At 40.2% G+C, this 18,960-nt stretch overlaps 2 protein-coding genes across 3 annotated transcripts in view; both read right to left on the bottom strand.

Annotated features, from left to right (window-relative positions):
- Positions 1 to 18,960, bottom strand: part of LOC114574062 (low affinity immunoglobulin gamma Fc region receptor II-like) — a 392,591-nt gene that overhangs the window by 268,220 nt on the left and 105,411 nt on the right. The window lies entirely within an intron of this gene.
- Positions 5,558 to 17,285, bottom strand: LOC114574079 (coxsackievirus and adenovirus receptor-like). 2 transcript variants are annotated; one of them, XM_028606393.1, is made up of 4 exons: positions 17,146 to 17,285; positions 12,624 to 12,965; positions 8,552 to 8,905; positions 5,558 to 6,726 (listed from the first exon to the last, which is right to left on the bottom strand). In XM_028606393.1, exons 2-4 carry the CDS (start codon positions 12,886 to 12,888, stop codon positions 6,548 to 6,550), a joined length of 798 nt encoding a protein of 265 aa, XP_028462194.1. In that variant the 5' UTR covers positions 12,889 to 12,965; positions 17,146 to 17,285; the 3' UTR covers positions 5,558 to 6,547. The 2 variants fall into 2 exon arrangements, with proteins under 2 accessions (XP_028462194.1, XP_028462193.1); XM_028606392.1 differs by lacking the exon at positions 17,146 to 17,285 and adding an exon at positions 15,336 to 15,485.

Raw genomic sequence — 18,960 nt, 5'->3', positions numbered from 1 at the left:
TAAAGTGCATTAAGGTATCTGAATGTTAAAACTGAGTTATCAACTTCCATCATGTCTCTGATCATTATTATTTCATCCATTCATATTAAATAATTAACAACTGCTTTCAAAGATCGTCACTTTTAAATAATTATCATTTCATAACATTTCCTTTTGCAAACATCATGTAAATAAAAGTACGTGGGTTTTACTGAGCAGCTCTATGAGTTGTCAGAGGAGTTGAAGTGTCTCCTGTTTCAGCAGCATCAGGTGGTCCTGGTCTGTTGTCCCGACGTCTTTTATACATCCGGACACCAACCACTGCAGCAACAGCTACAGCTACAAAAAGCAGTGCACCTGCTACCAATCCACCATATCCATGAGAACCTTAAGAGGAAAAAACACATGAGTCAGTAAATGTTAGGTTGTACAGTTCATGAAAAAACATCCGAACCGCTCGGTTCTCTTGTCTCGGTTCTCTTGTCTCGGTTCTCTTGTCTCGGTTCTCTTGTCTCGGTTCTCTTGTCTCGGTTCTCTTGTCTCGGTTCGGAGCGTGTGTTGGTCGCACGCTTCGTCAGTTCACTGTTAATGGTCACTAACCTCTTACTGCCGTAGATCTCACTTTCGACACCTTTGTTAAAACACGTACGGGAAATTACGAGCGTGACGAACGCAACACATGGCAGCTGATTGGACGAACGCGACACGTGGGTCTGGCTGCTCCCGAATTTCAAAACCGATTCTAATGGCGTCTCGTTCTGAATACAATCTCATATTTTACAAAGATAGTTCACTGAAACGTGTTTCTGAAAACATTTTGAGCGAGAAATAGGCCATGCAGTTGCTGAATCTGTCTGTTTTTTTGATCGGCAAAGGTCAGTTTAAAAGATTTTCGTCAGATTTTGAGAGGCGGCGAGCCGAGCGCCCCTCAAGTGGAGTGCGGAGTGCTGCAGGTCACGTAACGTGTAGAAATGTCAAGTGGAAGAGATAAGGAAGGCTGCTCGGAGTTGGAGGATGCACCAGCATCATATGAGTCTGGTGTGTGGGAACATTTTTATATACCATATGCTGAAGTCTATTTCTGGAGTGTGAAAGATTAAAAGAAAAAAATAACAACAAGAACCGTACATAACCGAAAACCGTGACTAGGGCTGGGACGATACGTCGACGTAGTCAACGTCATCAATTACATAAATGCGTCAACAGAAATAATGTGCGTTGATGCGTCACTAAATAGAATAAATAAATCAAACTTGCGTGCAAATTAATTAATGTAATGCGGAACTACTGCTGGATATGAGGGTTCTAGGGACACCTGATCTGTAGCCCTGCCTTAGCTCTGAAGCTAGCCGAGCTCCTCCGCCTACATGCAGTTTTTTGTCAGGTCCACGGTCCAGTGAGCGAGTCAGATAGCAGCACGAAAGGACGAGTGGTGGCGACCCACAAGAGTTCCCCGCCGGCCTCTTTAAGATTGCAAGTTTGGGAGAACTTTGAGACTCTATGGCTGCAGTCTGGAGCCTCCTGTGTCATGCCTTCTTGTCTCACGCCCCTCGAAAACTTCGGTCTTCGGGTCAGTTCCAGTAGTAGGCTACAGGCGAGAGAGTGGTGGATAAGACGAGGACTGTGTGTCGGCGTTGTTCAGCAGTTGTTGGGTATGTGAGTGGAAATACATCTAACATGATAACGCATATCTGACGCCATCACCCAGATGTGCCAATCACTGGAACGAGACAAATAACTGTCCAACTTCTCCTCCCTACAGTGCTTAACCAGCCTGTAGATACAAATAATTAAAGTTAAATTAAAGGAAGAAGAGCTTGGATGTTAAAGAAGAGCTTATTCATTATTTTACCTACTGTTAAAAAAGCAAAAACAGGTTAATCTCTCATACACTACTCTTTAAGTTTTTTATTTTTGTATTCCTCCTGAAGGTGACTTTATTTTGTGGTTGGATTGATAGCCTACATCTGGCTTCAGGTTGCACTACAAATTCATTTTACTTGAACAGTGCAGTGGTAAACAATTTCAATAAATAGAGATTTGAACCTTCCTGAAATTTGTTTTGTGTAAATTGTTAATAATTGAGCAATGGGAAAATAATCGCACATTGAAAAATTTGTCCTTAGATTAGTCGACTAATCAAAAAAATAATCGTTTGGGACAGCCCTAACTGTGACCCTAAAACCGTGATATGAACCGAACCGTGGGTCTTGTGAACCGTGCCATCCCTAGTAAATGTGTGATAGAGGAGCAGCTTTCATCCTCTCTGATGTTAGAAACTGCAGCTACAACCTGATACTCAGAAACACTCACTGAGAGAGACTCACTCACCTGCTGGCTCTGGAACCCGCAGACGGATGATTCTGATTGGCTCAGAGTCCATGATGGCTCTCTTTTTACGTCTTGAACCAGCTGATGTAACTCGACACTCGTATGTTCCAGCGTCGTCGATGTTCACATTCTTCAGAATTAAATTCGCCTCCATCAAACGTCAGTTGTCTACAACGCGTCACCAACTGGGGAAGTCAGTTAGCAAAATTAGCCATATGACATATCGTTTTTAAAGCAACAAGACTGTCGATGTTTGAATCTCCCGATCAGATCAGAGGTCAGGCTGAAAAAGTTTGCCTCAACATTTTTTATCATTTTATCAACTGTTTTATCACCGAATTAGGGAAAGATGAGCAGTGTTAATCAGTGAGGGAGGGAGGGGGAAGTTAATGGTGCAGCTGCTGCTCAGAGAGTGAGAGACAGTAAAGAGTTAAGATCTCACCATGTGTATGAGGTTATGGTTATACAAGCTGTTCAAGGCCAGACTGATATTTATGAGGTTAGTTCATGTTTGACTCACTTCCTACTGAGTCACACCTGGTTTAAATTAAAGTACCTTATTACTTACTGAGACAAAGATATGCTGTTTGTGATTTTTAGTTCCCCTAAACAAGCCACTTCCTGTTTCAACCACTATTCTCAGCAGCTTTCTAGTTTCTCACGCAAACTGAGTGTAACCCTGATGTCTGAGGTGATTTACCCTGAGATGGGAAACTGAGTTTTCAGTTTCAGAACAGCTGATTTGAGTTGGGTTGAGTTGGTTGAGTTGTCGGATTATTGTTTGCTGTTCGGTGTTTCTCGGTTGTCCTTGTTTTGCTTGTCCCTGTTTTTGGGATTCTGCTTGTACCTATTTTTGGATTTGCCTTCTGTTCTTGGGACACCTTTTGTTAGTATGAACTTTATTATTTGTTTATTAAATCCTCAAAGCTCACGCTGCCTGTCCGTCTCTGCATTTGGGTCCTACATCCTCTGAAACCCTAACAGCTGCAGCCTGAATAAGATTCGTAGAAGTTTACTTTTTTGCTCGCAGGATTGCACCTAAATGAAATTATAGGTGTAATACCATTCCAGTTTTCACCAGTAATATTAGTTTACCTGCGATTAAATATGAAATTAATACACTGTATTAGAGCTTATGCATTGACTCTAGCAGCAATTTTCAGCCACTGTGTTGCTTTTTTGACTAAATGCATGTTCAAACTCGCTGTTTGTGCGCATGAGTATTTCCGCCGACCCATTTGTTTGTGGTTGTTACCATGGTGAATCGTAGTATCATGGCTCCATTCATGCTGCCTTTTTATTGTGATGGTGCGCGCGCTTAACTCTGAGTCAATCTACTCCGATGCAAATTTAAAATGTACTTTGAGCCTTTTGATACCATGTGATCAACCCACTAAGTATCCTTCATTTTCTTTTCTGATACAGGAACAGGCCCAGACAGGCTATGTGGTGCCATACAGGCTTAAAAAGACTAGTCTCTTTCCGACCAAGTAGTTACAGGAACGTAGTTATAGGAACAGTCCACTTCTAAATAGTTCTAACTACTCTCCCCCAAAACCGGTTTTGCTATTTGCATTCACACTGGCCAAGTGCCCATAGGGACTGACCTTTTGTTATTATATCACAGCCATCTAACCACCGCTATGCTGAAAAGAAGAAGACCCTGTCCTCAAGTAGGAGCTGAAAGAGTTCAGAGGAACTTAATCATCCCCAAATTGGTCCAGTCGGAACACGAGAAAAAAAGGTTCTAGGAACTGCAAAAATCCCTCCGGTCGTAAAGGGGCTTTCATTTCCCTCCTCAGCAGAGCTCTAATTGAAGCAAAGGCCTACTGTACCCCCCTCTACTACACTGTACCCCCCTCTACTACACTGTACCACTCTCTACTACACTGTACCACACTGTACCATCCTTTACTACACTTAACCTCCTTCTACTACACTGTACCCCCCTCTACTACACTGTACTACAATGTACCATCCTCTACTACACTGTACCTCCCTCTACTACACTGTACCACACTGTACCATCCTTTACTACACTGTACCCCCCTCTACTACACTGTACCACCCTCTACTACACTGTACCATCCTTTACTACACTGTACCTCCCTCTACTACACTGTACCACCCTCTACTACACTGTACCTTCCTCTACTACACTGTACCATCCTCTACTACACTGTACCACCCTCTACTACACTGTACCACCCTCTACTACACTGTACCACCCTTTACTACACTGTACCACCCTCTACTACACTGTACCACCCTCTACTACACTGTACCTCCCTCTACTACACTGTACCTCCCTCTACTACACTGTACCACCCTCTACTACACTGTACCTCCCTCTACTACACTGTATCACCCTCTACTACACTGTACCACTCTCTACTACACTGTACCACCCTCTACTACACTGTACCACCCTCTACTACACTGTACCACCCTCTACTACACTGTACCACCCTCTACTACACTACATACTGTAAAGACACTCTTCTATTCCTTCATATAAATAATCATTACAAGCTGTTTGACTTTAGAAACCTAAATGATCAGTTCTTCAGTTGTTGATTACATGTTTATTCGTCCTTTGCACTGTAACAATCACAGAATAAATTATATTAAATCATCTTTTCTATTATTATTAACTCTTGGGTGTTATCAAAGAAAAAACTGTAATGGGAGATCCCTGTTTATAACAAAGACCTTAAAGAGGAAAATGATGATGAGCTGCAGGTTCAAGATTTTTATCTTGTGCTCCTGACTGTAGATCAGTTTTCCTATCTGGGATAATTAAGTGACTGAACCGAACTTCATGTGAGAAACACAAAGACACCGCATCCGGTGGTGTCCAGTCCTCAATGTCTTTGTGTTTCTCACCTGCACCGGTCAACAGGTTCAGCAGGCTCAAATTCACTTGTGGAGTAGAGTAGAGGAACACAACTTACTGCATCTAACCCTATAATAACACATCCTGGTCCATAACTCACAAAACATACCCAGATTGGTTTTTAAAGGACAGTTTGGAGAGCTGAGCAGCAGTTAAACGTATTGTGTTCCATGCTTCTTACTTCTGACTGAGAGAAGCATGAAACAAGTTAGAGTGTTCCTGAAATCCTGGAGATGTTGGACACAGGTGTCAGATTCAGATCTTAGTCTCTCAGGATCACATCCTCCCCCCAGTCTCTGATCCTCCTCTACACATTTACAATATTAATATAACACACACAATACCAGGTTGGATATTTTAAACTGCTTTATTTGTGTTCATAAAAAACAACAAAAAACACAGAATATATAAAAGTAAAAACTTGAGAATCCAAAATAAATTATTTATTTAACAGTTTAAAGTGCATTAAGGTATCTGAATGTTAAAACTGAGTTATCAACTTCCATCATGTCTCAGATCATTATTATTTCATCCATTCATATTAAATAATTATCAACTGCTTTCAAAGATCGTCACTTTTAAATAATTATCATTTCATAACATTTCCTTTTGCAAACATCATGTATTTCTACTTAGTAGATAATAAATCCAGTGTAAGGTCTTATTTAGAGACAGACTTGTCCTCTATGTTTCCCTGAGATATTCTGAGCTGCATCAGATGATTTTATAATTACAATAACAACAATATTCACAATGTCATCAACTCCTTAGTTAATTTGATTTCATATCATTAGCTGTAAGTATATTATTCCAAGCAGAAGCCATGAACCTTTATAAGGCCGAGCAGAAAACTAAAATCCTAAATGAGCGTAACATGACCTGATCAAACACACAGACAGATGACATGATGAAGAGCTCTCTACACCGGATTAGAAGATATTTGGGGAGTGCTCTGTCTGCTGATATTTACTATAACTAAAGAAACATCATTTCCTGTTTAAAGCTTTCAGTGATAGATAAATGCTGAGTACATTGCTAGTACATTCTGTTTTGTAGCAAAAGAATTTCTGTGTATTACTGCTGAGTTTATATTGTCTGAACATCTCGGTGTTGGCTGCTTCATTCTGCTCTTAAAGAACATTTTAATGACTTATCTTTTATCTGAGCACCATTTGCAAGAACACTAAGTGAGTCATTTTAATTTTGAGGAAAATGTATTGAAAGTAAAAGTACTTTAAGTTACGTCACCTATCCTTTGCTTTAAAGCAACATTACTTGTACCTGAGTAAAATGTCTTTTTAGTAAAAGAATATTTTTTACTTGAAAAAAAGTACGTGGGTTTTACTGAGCAGCTCTATGAGTTGTGAGAGGAGTTGAAGTGTCTCCTGTTTCAGCAGCATCAGGTGGTCCTGGTCTGTTGTCCCGACGTCTTTTATACATCCGGACACCAACCACTGCAGCAACAGCTACAGCTACAAAAAGCAGTGCACCTGCTACCAATCCACCATATCCATGAGAACCTTAAGAGGAAAAAACACATGAGTCAGTAAATGTTAGGTTGTACAGTTCATGAAAAAACATCCGAACCGCTCGGTTCTCTTGTCTCGGTTCTCTTGTCTCGGTTCGGAGCGTGTGTTGGTCGCACGCTTCGTCAGTTCACTGTTAATGGTCACTAACCTCTTACTGCCGTAGATCTCACTTTCGACACCTTTGTTAAAACACGTACGGGAAATTACGAGCGTGACGAACGCAACACATGGCAGCTGATTGGACGAACGCGACACGTGGGTCTGGCTGCTCCCGAATTTCAAAACCGATTCTAATGGCGTCTCGTTCTGAAACGTGTTTCTGAAAACATTTTGAGCGAGAAATAGGCCATGCAGTTGCTGAATCTGTCTGTTTTTTTGATCGGCAAAGGTCAGTTTAAAAGATTTTCGTCAGATTTTGAGAGGCGGCGAGCCGAGCGCCCCTCAAGTGGAGTGCGGAGTGCTGCAGGTCACGTCACGTGTAGAAATGTCAAGTGGAAGAGATAAGGAAGGCTGCTCGGAGTTGGAGGATGCACCAGCATCATATAAGTCTGGTGTGTGGGAACATTTTTATATACCATATGCTGAAGTCTATTTCTGGAGTGTGAAAGATTAAAAGAAAAAAATAACAACAAGAACCGTACATAACCGAAAACCGTGACTAGGGCTGGGACGATACGTCGACGTAGTCAACGTCATCAATTACATAAATGCGTCAACAGAAATAATGTGCGTTGATGCGTCACTAAATAGAATAAATAAATCAAACTTGCGTGCAAATTAATTAATGTAATGCGGAACTACTGCTGGATATGAGGGTTCTAGGGACACCTGATCTGTAGCCCTGCCTTAGCTCTGAAGCTAGCCGAGCTCCTCCGCCTACATGCAGTTTTTTGTCAGGTCCACGGTCCAGTGAGCGAGTCAGATAGCAGCACGAAAGGACGAGTGGTGGCGACCCACAAGAGTTCCCCGCCGGCCTCTTTAAGATTGCAAGTTTGGGAGAACTTCGAGACTCTATGGCTGCAGTCTGGAGCCTCCTGTGTCATGCCTTCTTGTCTCACGCGGCCCCTCGAAAACTTCGGTCTTCGGGTCAGTTCCAGTAGTAGGCTACAGGCGAGAGAGTGGTGGATAAGACGAGGACTGTGTGTCGGCGTTGTTCAGCAGTTGTTGGGTATGTGAGTGGAAATACATCTAACATGATAACGCATATCTGACGCCATCACCCAGATGTGCCAATCACTGGAACGAGACAAATAACTGTCCAACTTCTCCTCCCTACAGTGCTTAACCAGCCTGTAGATACAAATAATTAAAGTTAAATTAAAGGAAGAAGAGCTTGGATGTTAAAGAAGAGCTTATTCATTATTTTACCTACTGTTAAAAAAGCAAAAACAGGTTAATCTCTCATACACTACTCTTTAAGTTTTTTATTTTTGTATTCCTCCTGAAGGTGACTTTATTTTGTGGTTGGATTGATAGCCTACATCTGGCTTCAGGTTGCACTACAAATTCATTTTACTTGAACAGTGCAGTGGTAAACAATTTCAATAAATAGAGATTTGAACCTTCCTGAAATTTGTTTTGTGTAAATTGTTAATAATTGAGCAATGGGAAAATAATCGCACATTGAAAAATTAGTCGTTAGATTAGTCGACTAATCAAAAAAATAATCGTTTGGGACAGCCCTAACTGTGACCCTTGTGAACCGTGCCATCCCTAGTAAATGTGTGATAGAGGAGCAGCTTTCATCCTCTCTGATGTTAGAAACTGCAGCTACAACCTGATACTCAGAAACACTCACTGAGAGAGACTCACTCACCTGCTGGCTCTGTAACCTGCAGACGGATGATTCTGATTGGCTCAGAGTCCATGATGGCTCTCTTTTTACGTCTTGAACCAACTGATGTAACTCGACACTCGTATGTTCCAGCGTCGTCGATGTTCACATTCTTCAGAATTAAAGACACGTCTCCGTCCTTCAGATCTCTGTCCACCAGCTCCACCCTGTCCTTAAAGGATGGATGCTGGTGGACTGGATCCAGGGATGTATAATTGTATAAGAGGACAATATCTGGCTTCAGGTCAGGTCTGCTCCACTCTACAGCTCTGATGTTGGAATTAGCAGCCTCACATGGCAGAGTGGCCTTTTCGCCAAGGTGCACCACAATCTCTTCTGAAAAACAATAAAAAAACAATAACAATATAATAATAATAAATAATAAAAAGTCTTGTTATTTCAAAAGGCCTCCACAGGTGTGACACTGCAGGAGTGATGGAGACGTTCACTAATCAGAAAACAAAAGGAATTCATTCCCACAATGTCAACAGTTTATAAGTCTGTGATGTGATTAAATGACAATTTTTTTTTTTGAAGAGCAATTAACACATGTGCGTTTTGTGATTTGGGCCTCGGGCCTCTCCGTAGTTTGGGGAATCATGGAGCAATGCCACAGTAACGTTAAAAGACACCGTAAAGTCACCAACTCCACCAAAACCGCCACAGCAGAGTGCGTCTCCGGTCTGATCTATGAGGAGACCCGGGGTGAAGGTGTTCCTGGAGAACGGGAGTCGTGATGCCGTCAGCTTACACTGAGCACGCTAAGAGGAAGACGGTGAGCGCCGTGGGTGTGGCGTAGGGGGGGAACCGGGACGAATGAAAAAGTTTTTAATTAAACGTCATTTACAAAAGACATCGTAAAACACTGAAAGCTAATATTTTGTCACCAGCAACCTACATCTGTCCTCTGTCAAGTACAGTTGCATTTTCAGCTCTGAACGAAACCGTTTGGGAGTTATTTAAGCAGTAGTCAGACGTGTGTTTTGTTTCATTCGTCCCTCCTGGCTTGGACGAATGAAAGAAACATACAGTTTAAGCTATGACACTTCCCACAACTTGGCAACATATCATGAATGGTACTTCAGATAGGTGTTATTTCATTTAGATCGCCAAGGTGGTGAGCGCCATGGGTGTGGCGTACGCTCTTAAGAGGCAGGGACGCACGCTGTACACCTACGCAGGTTAAACCTGATCCTGAATCAGAAATAAAAGAGCTGCACACTTCATCTAACGAGAGACTTCCTGAGAGTGAGAAAAAACAAACGACTGGGACAGGCACACTCAAGGCTCCTTTCATTTTTCATCTCATCTGATCAATCCAACACACAGAGCTGTCAAAACTGGTCAAAGCTGGTTAAAAATGACGTTTGAATGTTCCTTCTGAAAACAAACAGGTTCGAACGATTGTAATAAATATTTTTGTGAGCACAAAATGGGAAATGTACAACAAGATACAGTATATATAACTTCTTGTTTAAAGTATATTTATTTTAACAATTTGTAATTGGAAATTAGCAATAGCTATAAATACTGTGATGCTGTACATTGAAGATTTGTTGCACAAATGTCTATTGTGATGGCAAATTTTATTTTTTAAACATTATTGTCTTAATGATTGTTTTATAACTCCACAAGATTTAGCTTCCTCAGTGTAGACTCGTAGGCACCAGAGGGGAACAGATGGCAACCATGAACTTTCAGCCTGTTAAGAGTTATTTTCTTTTTCAAGCTGCAGTTCTTATCAGTGTTTATTTTAACAGATAAGGTGAAGAAAGGAATGCGACTATTTTGAACTGTGACTGTTTCTGTCTCCTACTAAGAGCAGGTGTTTAGACTATGGTCAGGAACAGTAGCAGAAAAGGGGGGCTGTAAACAAATTTTGACTGTTTATGGTGTTTACCCAAATGATCAGCAGCTAAAGGTAAGTTGAGAAGGATGGCTTTAACGGAGTTCTAGAGTATATAATGTGTGTGATGTTTAGACTAGCTTTAGGAAGACATTTTCACGAGTGCTGCGTGTAACTATGAAATTGTGTTTCTCTATATTTTGCAAAATATAATAAATACTCAAAGACCAGACTTTGGTTTAATTCTCAAAACGTCTTTTATTCGTTTCATCTCGTATCATTGATATCAAAACCCTGCTGCTGACAAGAAAAACTTCCATTACACTATGTCTAAGCATCTGTCACTATTCAAATAAACATGAAATAAATAAATCTCCTGTTACTGCTGTCTTCCTGGCAAGGAGTGAAGCAGAGGGACCGTACGCTCTGTTCAGTTCTGCTTCTGAGAGCAAACGCGGACGAAACATGGATGTATGTAGATAGAGTACGCCCGCCTGCTGGTATGGAGAGTTATTTCCTCTCTCGCAGGTGCAGAACCTCCCGAAGGAGACTGTCGTGTGACTCTAATGTGTGGATAGACTACATCGTCGCCTGTGTACATCGTAGTTGATGAGTACGCCACCACACCTAGGCGCCGTCAAGTCAATTCAAGTCAATCAATATACAGTAGGCCTATATGTACATATACATGTTCCAGGCCCTTTCCCCATTATGAACGTTGCTCTAAAAGCACTGACAGTATACAAATAATACGATATATTAAATTGTAGTACATCATCAGTTTATGTGACTTCACTGTTGGAAGAATGCATTGCAACGCTAACATTGATCGAACATTGGCACCATCTATTGGATCATTTGCCTTACTGTTTATAAGCTTCATAGATCTGTTTACATGTAACTTTATGTACGTATGTGTATATGTATGTATACACGTTATTATATACAACAATATCTGTACATAGTAGTCAAACGTTCATGTTTAATGTTACCTTGTTCATCTTTGTTTTTAGCCGTAACGTTATGTCTGTTTCTCTGTTGAAAGCAACACAAAGCCAGACTCAAATTCCCTTGTGTTTACACTTGCATGGCCAAAAAGCAGTTTCTGAAATATAAGTTCTTTATTCATGAAGTATCTTTGCAGATATCCCCAATTAAAAAAAAAAAAAAAAAAATCTGATTTGACTCAAAGGCTCAACCAACCACAATCTCACTGTGTGGGCTGGCTCTCTGTTATTTATCTAGTTGGCAATAACCCCAGCAAAGCTATGCAGACCAGCCAAATCACTGACTTATTTATTCTGTAAATGTGACTCAAGCACCGTCATATTTGTTTTAACGTTAGGAGAATACCCTTAATAGTTGATTTGTTTGTATTTTTTTAGTGAATTGAGGTTAATTTTGGGTAACAAGTAGACGCAACTGTCACTAAGGCTAGCAAGCTCCCCAGCTATATAAGCTGTTATTTTATATGATTTTGATCATACATCTTGTGACTATACCTTCGTTATGGTCCTAAGGCATAAGACAGTTGATGATTGTTGTTTGCTATTTTATTTAGGATTGTTGTTCGGACGGCTAAAGCTGGCAGCATCTGTCTCTTGTTGCCATAGAGACATTCTGAACAAACATTCCGAGTGTTAAGCATTTTAATACTTTTTTATAAGCATGATATATTATTAGCCAAACATTAATTAGTAACACATAAGCACCAAAGTAAGCAAAAGAACACTTACAAAATGTGAATCTAAACGATATATGTACTGTACTCTATTTATCAATAAAGTTAGGGGAAAATTCACACTGATGACGTTCTTAGTTTAGACGTCTTTAGATAGTGAAGACGTGTGTTTCACATGTTTGTAAGGTGACGTACTAAGTTTAGACGTCTTTAGTAGGCGTACATTTTTATGGGAATTGTAAGAAACATCCGACGGGGAGGGTAGCCTGCTCCTCCTCCTTCTCCTGGGTATCCTTTGAATGACACTATCCACTCGCAATAACACAAAGGCGACGAGAGGCCCTCGTCGCCACTAGTTCCTGACCGTCGGCTCTGTGTGTCAGGTCTTTAAAAAGGCAAGTTTATGTTGAAAACAAATAGACGTACAAGTAGTTATGCATCTCTTTGTACATTTGCCCTCTCAAGGACATAATGTTTAAAAATAGATATTCCATTAGTTTAACAGAGACTCAACTCTACAAACTCACCTGAGACTGAGATATTTAGCTGGATGCTGCTGTAGACTTTAGGTTCTTCTACCCCCCTCATTCCAACTCGACACTGGTATGTTCCGGTGTCGCTGACTCTGACGTTCTTCAGAACAACAGAAACGTCTCCATCCTTCATCTCCGGGTCACTCAGGGTCACTCGACCCCGGTATGAGGGGTGCTGGCTGTCCGTAGTTGACTGGTTGTGTACGAACCGGAAGATTTCACCATCTGGCTTCAGCTCAACTCTGCTCCACTCCAACATTTCAATCTGAGCACCTCTGGGACCCTGACACTGAAGAGAGACGTCCTCTCCAGCCTTCACTGTTACCTCGTGATGGTCTAAACATATAAAAAAAATCCAGAGAAAAGCAGGAAGCAAAAGTCAGTAATACAGGAGTTATTTACATTCATATAATAATAATAATAATAATAATAATAATAATAATAATAATAATAATAATAATAATAATAATAATAATAATAATTTAAGCTCATCAGATAAATTGTTCTAAATATGAAAAGTAAAATGTGCCAAAGTCAAAGGGCTGTTGTTATCAACACCAAAGTTCTAGTAAAAACTAGTTTTATGATTTATGATCAACTCAGGTTCAGTTTATACCGAAGATGCTTTCTGCTTCGCTTCACTTCATCTGGTATCAGAGTCATTACTCTGCTGTGGTTCGGTTCAGCCAATCACAACGCTCCGTCTAACCCTGAAGTGATTCTTCTCTCTAATACAGATGATGGTGAACTGAGAACTGAACGCTGTGGCCAGTGACACTTTGCTCAGCTCATTTTCTATAACCAGTATGGAGTATGAAAGCACGCTGAGTGGAATTAGCAAGCTAGCTAACTAACTATCCATCAAGCTACCAAACAAGCTAAGTAACTTTATGACTGCTAATCTAGCAGACTTGTGGAACAATACATCACTTTTTTGTCATGACTAATTTATTAACAACTCAGCATCATCTGGATTAGAGAAAAGAATAACGTCATCAGATGTTAGGAGTAAAACCACCTTGTCAGCCTACTTACTGACGCACAGACTTCTGTGTATAGGTGAGGGATGGGCCGATCATAATCATAATCAGAAATACTTTAATAATCCCAGGGGGAATACGGTGGTATCAGCACTTCGATACTTACAAGCTACTCATTTTGCATCAACTCCTTTGAAAAGTATCCATAATAAAATGACATTACACAAAAAGTGGGTAGCTGCCTCACTTCCAAACATATTCAGTGCTTTTGTATATTGTTTGTGTCAAAACAGCCGTGAACTTGTCCTGTGTCACAGTAAACCTTTGTGACAGAGCCTACCACTAACGTAGCAAACATAACAGAAAAAAAACTGCAGAGAAAAGTGGAGAAAAGAAAGGCAGAGAATGGCAGAAAGGAAACGGAGGGTGGTGTGGTGCAACTTTTCACCTGCAGATAATACAGGAAGATGTACTATTTGGGACAAATGTGTGTCAGCCAAAGCAGACACACAAGCAATGTTAATGATGATGGAGTAGATCCTGACCACCCGACCCCCCCGTGATTTCCTCCTATGAGATGAAGGAGCTCATTGGGCTCATGATAAAAGAAATGTCTACATGGTTCAACCATAGATAGAATAACAAGGTTATAAGGAAACGTACATTTAAAATAAGTAAGACACGCCATAGGGTGTCTTACAAAGAGACTCTTTGGAAAAGGTAATTTAAAAAAATGACTAACATGCGATTGGATGATCTGTCTATCACGTTCGCCATTGTTATTTTGAACAAACAGTCGCGGCCATAGATATAAAATGGTCGCGGCCATCATACCATGCATCACACACACCTCAACCACGCCTGGAGCTATGAGAACCTCCTCGTCTGACGCCGTACTAGATCACATTTAAAGAGCAACAAATTATTTAAATATCCAAACTGCAAAATCTTAGTTTTTGCTATTAGGCTAAAGCATATTTCAATATTGTGTTATTTGTTTAATTTTTATTTATAAAAGCAAACAATTCTGCGCGAAGGTGCTTCACAAAGACAAAAACAGCATAAAACACACATATACAGTACAGGCCAAAAGTTTGGACACACCTTCTCATTCAATGCGTTACCTTTTTATTTTCATGACTATTTACATTGTAGATTCTCACTGAAGGCATCAAAACTATGAATGAACACATATGGAATTATGTACTTAACAAAAAAGTGTGAAATAACTGAAAACATGTCTTATATTTTAGATTCTTCAAAGTAGCCACCCTTTGCTTTTTTTGATAACTCTGCAAACCCTTGGTGTTCTCTCAATGAGCTTCATGAGGTAGTCACCTGAAATGGTTTTACCTTCACAGGTGTGCTTTGTCAGGGTTCATTAGTGGAATTATTTCCCTTATTAATAAAAAAGCAAAGGGTGGCTACTTTGAAGAATCTAAAATATAAGACATGTTTTCAGTTATTTCACACTTTTTTGTTAAGGACATAATTTCATTTGTGTTCATTCATAGTTTTGATGCCTTCAGTGAGAATCTACAATGTAAATAGTCATGAAAATAAAAAGGAAACGCATTGAATGAGAAGGTGTGTCCAAACCTTTGGCCTGTACTGTACGTAGGCCTACATAAATAAAATGTAACGCCATTATTCCACTACACATACACGCGCGCACACACACGCACACACACACACACAAACACACACACACACACACACAGCTCACCTGCAGCCAGAGTAAATATCCAAAATAACATGAAGAAAGCCACATGTGGTGCTGATGTTAATGCAGCCATGGCAGCAGACTGCTAATGAGCGCTATTCCTCTCCGTCACCAGAACCTGCCCAGACAGCTGCAAGAGCTTAAACTACATGTAGACGGTAGTCGCCTCCTCTGCCCAGAGGGAGGAGGGAGGGGGAGGGCCCCACTCCTCCAGTGTATCGTGATTTTCAAAGAAACTGTAAATCACTTGACACTGGAGGGGCACAGTGAGGCGTTCAAATACAGGCTCGAAAAAAACTGCTCAGCCAACATGCAGGAAATGAAAATATCAAGAGATTTAAAACAACTATATTTACAGTACTACAGATGATACAGAGCCCAGCAGTAAAGAGTTTTTAAGAACTCACACACTTAAGGTCTGAGGGCATTTTACCCACTACATTCAGATAGGAATGTCTTTAGTTCTGCAGGTAACAGATTTTGTAGTTGCCACAGCACACACACAGTGTGACATCATCTCTAGTACAACCATCAGCTGATTAGGTCATGTTGACTTTCATTCATATCAGATCAATAATTTAGAGGTTATCAGATAAATAGTCCTGAATCAGGACCTTCACTAGAGAAAGTTAGTTATGAAAAATGAACTGTGTCAAAGTCCAAAAGCTGCTCCAATGAATTCATTCTATCTGATCTTATTTTTTTAGGTTTCTGCTGCAGGTTGTTAAAGTGGCCATATTATGCTTTTTCATATTTTCTGTCACATCCACAACCCAGCCAGCATTCCAACGTTTATTTACGGATGAAACAACATACATTTTGAAAGGTGAATCAATCGTGACGCAACGTTTAATCACTGTTGATACCGCAATGTTGTTTAAAGTTGTTTAATTATTGATATTATTACAATTTGGGGCTACTTGATTGATGAAATTATGGACATAAGGATGAGAACAGACTGAATTTTTACAAGAAACTAACAACCACACATTTTGCCAGTATAAAAATGTTCAAACAAGTTTGATTTTAAGCCAAAAACCGGACCGGTATGCAGAATCCAATAGGTGTCGCACTTATCTCATCCGCTCCAAAGTAAGAGTGAGTAATGAGAGAGCCCACAATGGCTCATAAAAATGATTTTTTTTTTAACCTGCAGTAAGCTTGAATAGCCGGTGCAGTTTTAGTTTTTTTGTTGTTTACTCTGCCCTATATTATCTTGTCACCCCCGCCCAAAAAGAAGAAGAAACAAAACCACACATGAACTTTCCACCGCTACTAAAATGTGATCACCACTTCGTGAAACTCAGCTCCGCAGTAAAGGTCAGACCGTCAGACACTAGCGGCTCAGTTAGTTTGCTATAAATAAACATAACATTATGGTAATCATGTTGTCATTTTGCTTATTAGCAGTATAAGGCTGAGATACTCAATTAAGAAGTACTTCTAAAGAAGATAAAGCAGTAAGAGTTCAGTTAGAGCAGCAGAGGAAGCAGCAGCCATCTTTACTGATCAGACACACACACACACACACACACACACACACACACACACACAGAGCACTGACTGACCTCAGTCTACTTTATTAACTCTTTCCTCTCTGCACCGTCACTACTTATACTATATATATATATATATATATATATATATATATATATATATATATATATATATATATATATATATATCTTAATGAATGCAGCTATTTTAAAAGCATGCAGTGTGTGTGTGTGTGTGTGTGTGTCTGTGATTGGTAACTCTGTCTACAAAGTATTTAGACATCAATCATTTAACCAAACAACAACTCTTAGCTTACATCATGTTTGTCCTGATTCATGCCCACAGCAGGGAGGTTAAAGACGGTCCAAATTCTTGTCTTTTGGTAGGATTTCCCCGTGACGACAAACTGTTCCCTTTCTCTCGACTCAGGAAGAGAGTCTGTGCGGTCTAGTCATCAGCTTGGTGTACTAACCGTCCACACCCCTCCCCCCTCCCTTTCCCCGCCTGGCTTAAAGGCATGATCTCTTATCTTAACCTTGAGAGGTTTAGGTGTGTACTCAGAGCGCACAGTGAGGGATTGCTGAAAAAAAAAAAAACTTCAGCCTTTCATTTCCTACTTTAATGCTATTTAGTGTTTGTTTTCTTCTTCTTCTTTTGAATAGATATGTGACGTTGGAGTTCTACCTAGTAAGACTATTATTGCAGATATCTAGAATGTTGATTCTGGATGGGAATCAGTGATATGTTCATTTTATATGTTCATTGTTTATTAGAGGGCAGTTCTCCGTGTGAAGTTGGAAGTTTGGGTTACACTTTACTTGAAGGTATCTACATAAGACTGACACTGTCATAAACATTATAAACAAGTCAACGTTTATGACATCATGCTTCTTTTAGTGTCATTCTGTTTTTGTCATGACAAGTTAGGGTTAGGGTTAGAGTTCATGTGTTCATGACTGTGTCATGTCACTCTTATGTAGATACCTTCATGTAAAGTGTTACCAAAGTTTGTATGTTAAAACAGGGAGAACACAAGAGCAGGCTGATAAAGCACACTAAAAAACACTTTTATTTCAAACAAATAAATAATTCTCACTGATAAACACTGCCTGTCTTTTCCCTGGGATTCAATGATTAAACTGTTTAAAATTCCAAGTGTTAAGTCAAAGTATTTCATCTTGAACTCAGATCTGATGAGGAGATTCAAACATTGACAATTGTTGTCGCTTTAAGAGAAACACGTGATATTGTTCTCAGTTTAGTTTCCTGTTCCAGGCCACCCCAGTCCCTGAGTCTGGTCTTTATTTCCCTTATATGGCATCAGGCTGCAGCAGCAGGCCCTCACTAAGGAAAGCTGAGGGAAGACCCAGAGTGTGTGGAGCTTTAAACTCAGGAGAACTAGTCCTCTTGTGTTTTTATTTCAAATGATATCTGTCTGAACTCATCAGCTGAGCTGCTCTGCTGACACAGAGATGAGTCTGCCACAAATAAATCTCCCAACGTCAAATATATAATCCTTCATAATAAAAACCTGACCAATGTGTTTTAGGGTAGAACACCATTTGACAGTTTACCCTGACTTTAGTCATCACCAGTCAGACCAGACCTGTCTCTGAGCAGCAGCAGCAGCAGCAGCAGCATGATAGTCTCCTCCTCTCTCTGATAAACACTGCATGTCCTCTCCTTGGAACATGATAACAGGACCGAGTGATTTAAATTCCAAATGCAGGGGGGAAAGTATTTATTTTAGCTTGAACTTAGATCTAACCTGGTTGCTTTAACAAAAAAAAAAACCTGTTGTTCCTAGTTTAGTGTTGCTTTAGGGCGTTTTCTGGCTGCGAGCCAAGTTCCACAACGCTGAACTGTGAAAGGAGTTTCATAACTAATCTCACTGGAATGATTAACAGAAAACATAACCAATAGTGTTTAAGTTCAGGGGCTTTCACTCCAAGTCTTTCTGCAGTTTGAAGAAGAACTGACTATAAAGTAGATAAGGCAGTAAGAGTTCAGTTAGAGCAGCAGAGGAAGAAGCAGCCATCTTTACTGATCAGACACACACACACACACACACACACACACACACACACACAGAGCACTGACTGTTTCCACAATCAACGTTATTGACTCTTCC

This window comes from Perca flavescens, chromosome 19 (assembly GCF_004354835.1).
Source record: "Perca flavescens isolate YP-PL-M2 chromosome 19, PFLA_1.0, whole genome shotgun sequence".
Classification (NCBI taxonomy): Eukaryota; Metazoa; Chordata; class Actinopteri; order Perciformes; family Percidae; genus Perca; species Perca flavescens.
The sequence above is the reverse complement of the archived record's forward strand: the minus strand, read 5'-3'. Positions and strand labels throughout refer to the sequence as shown.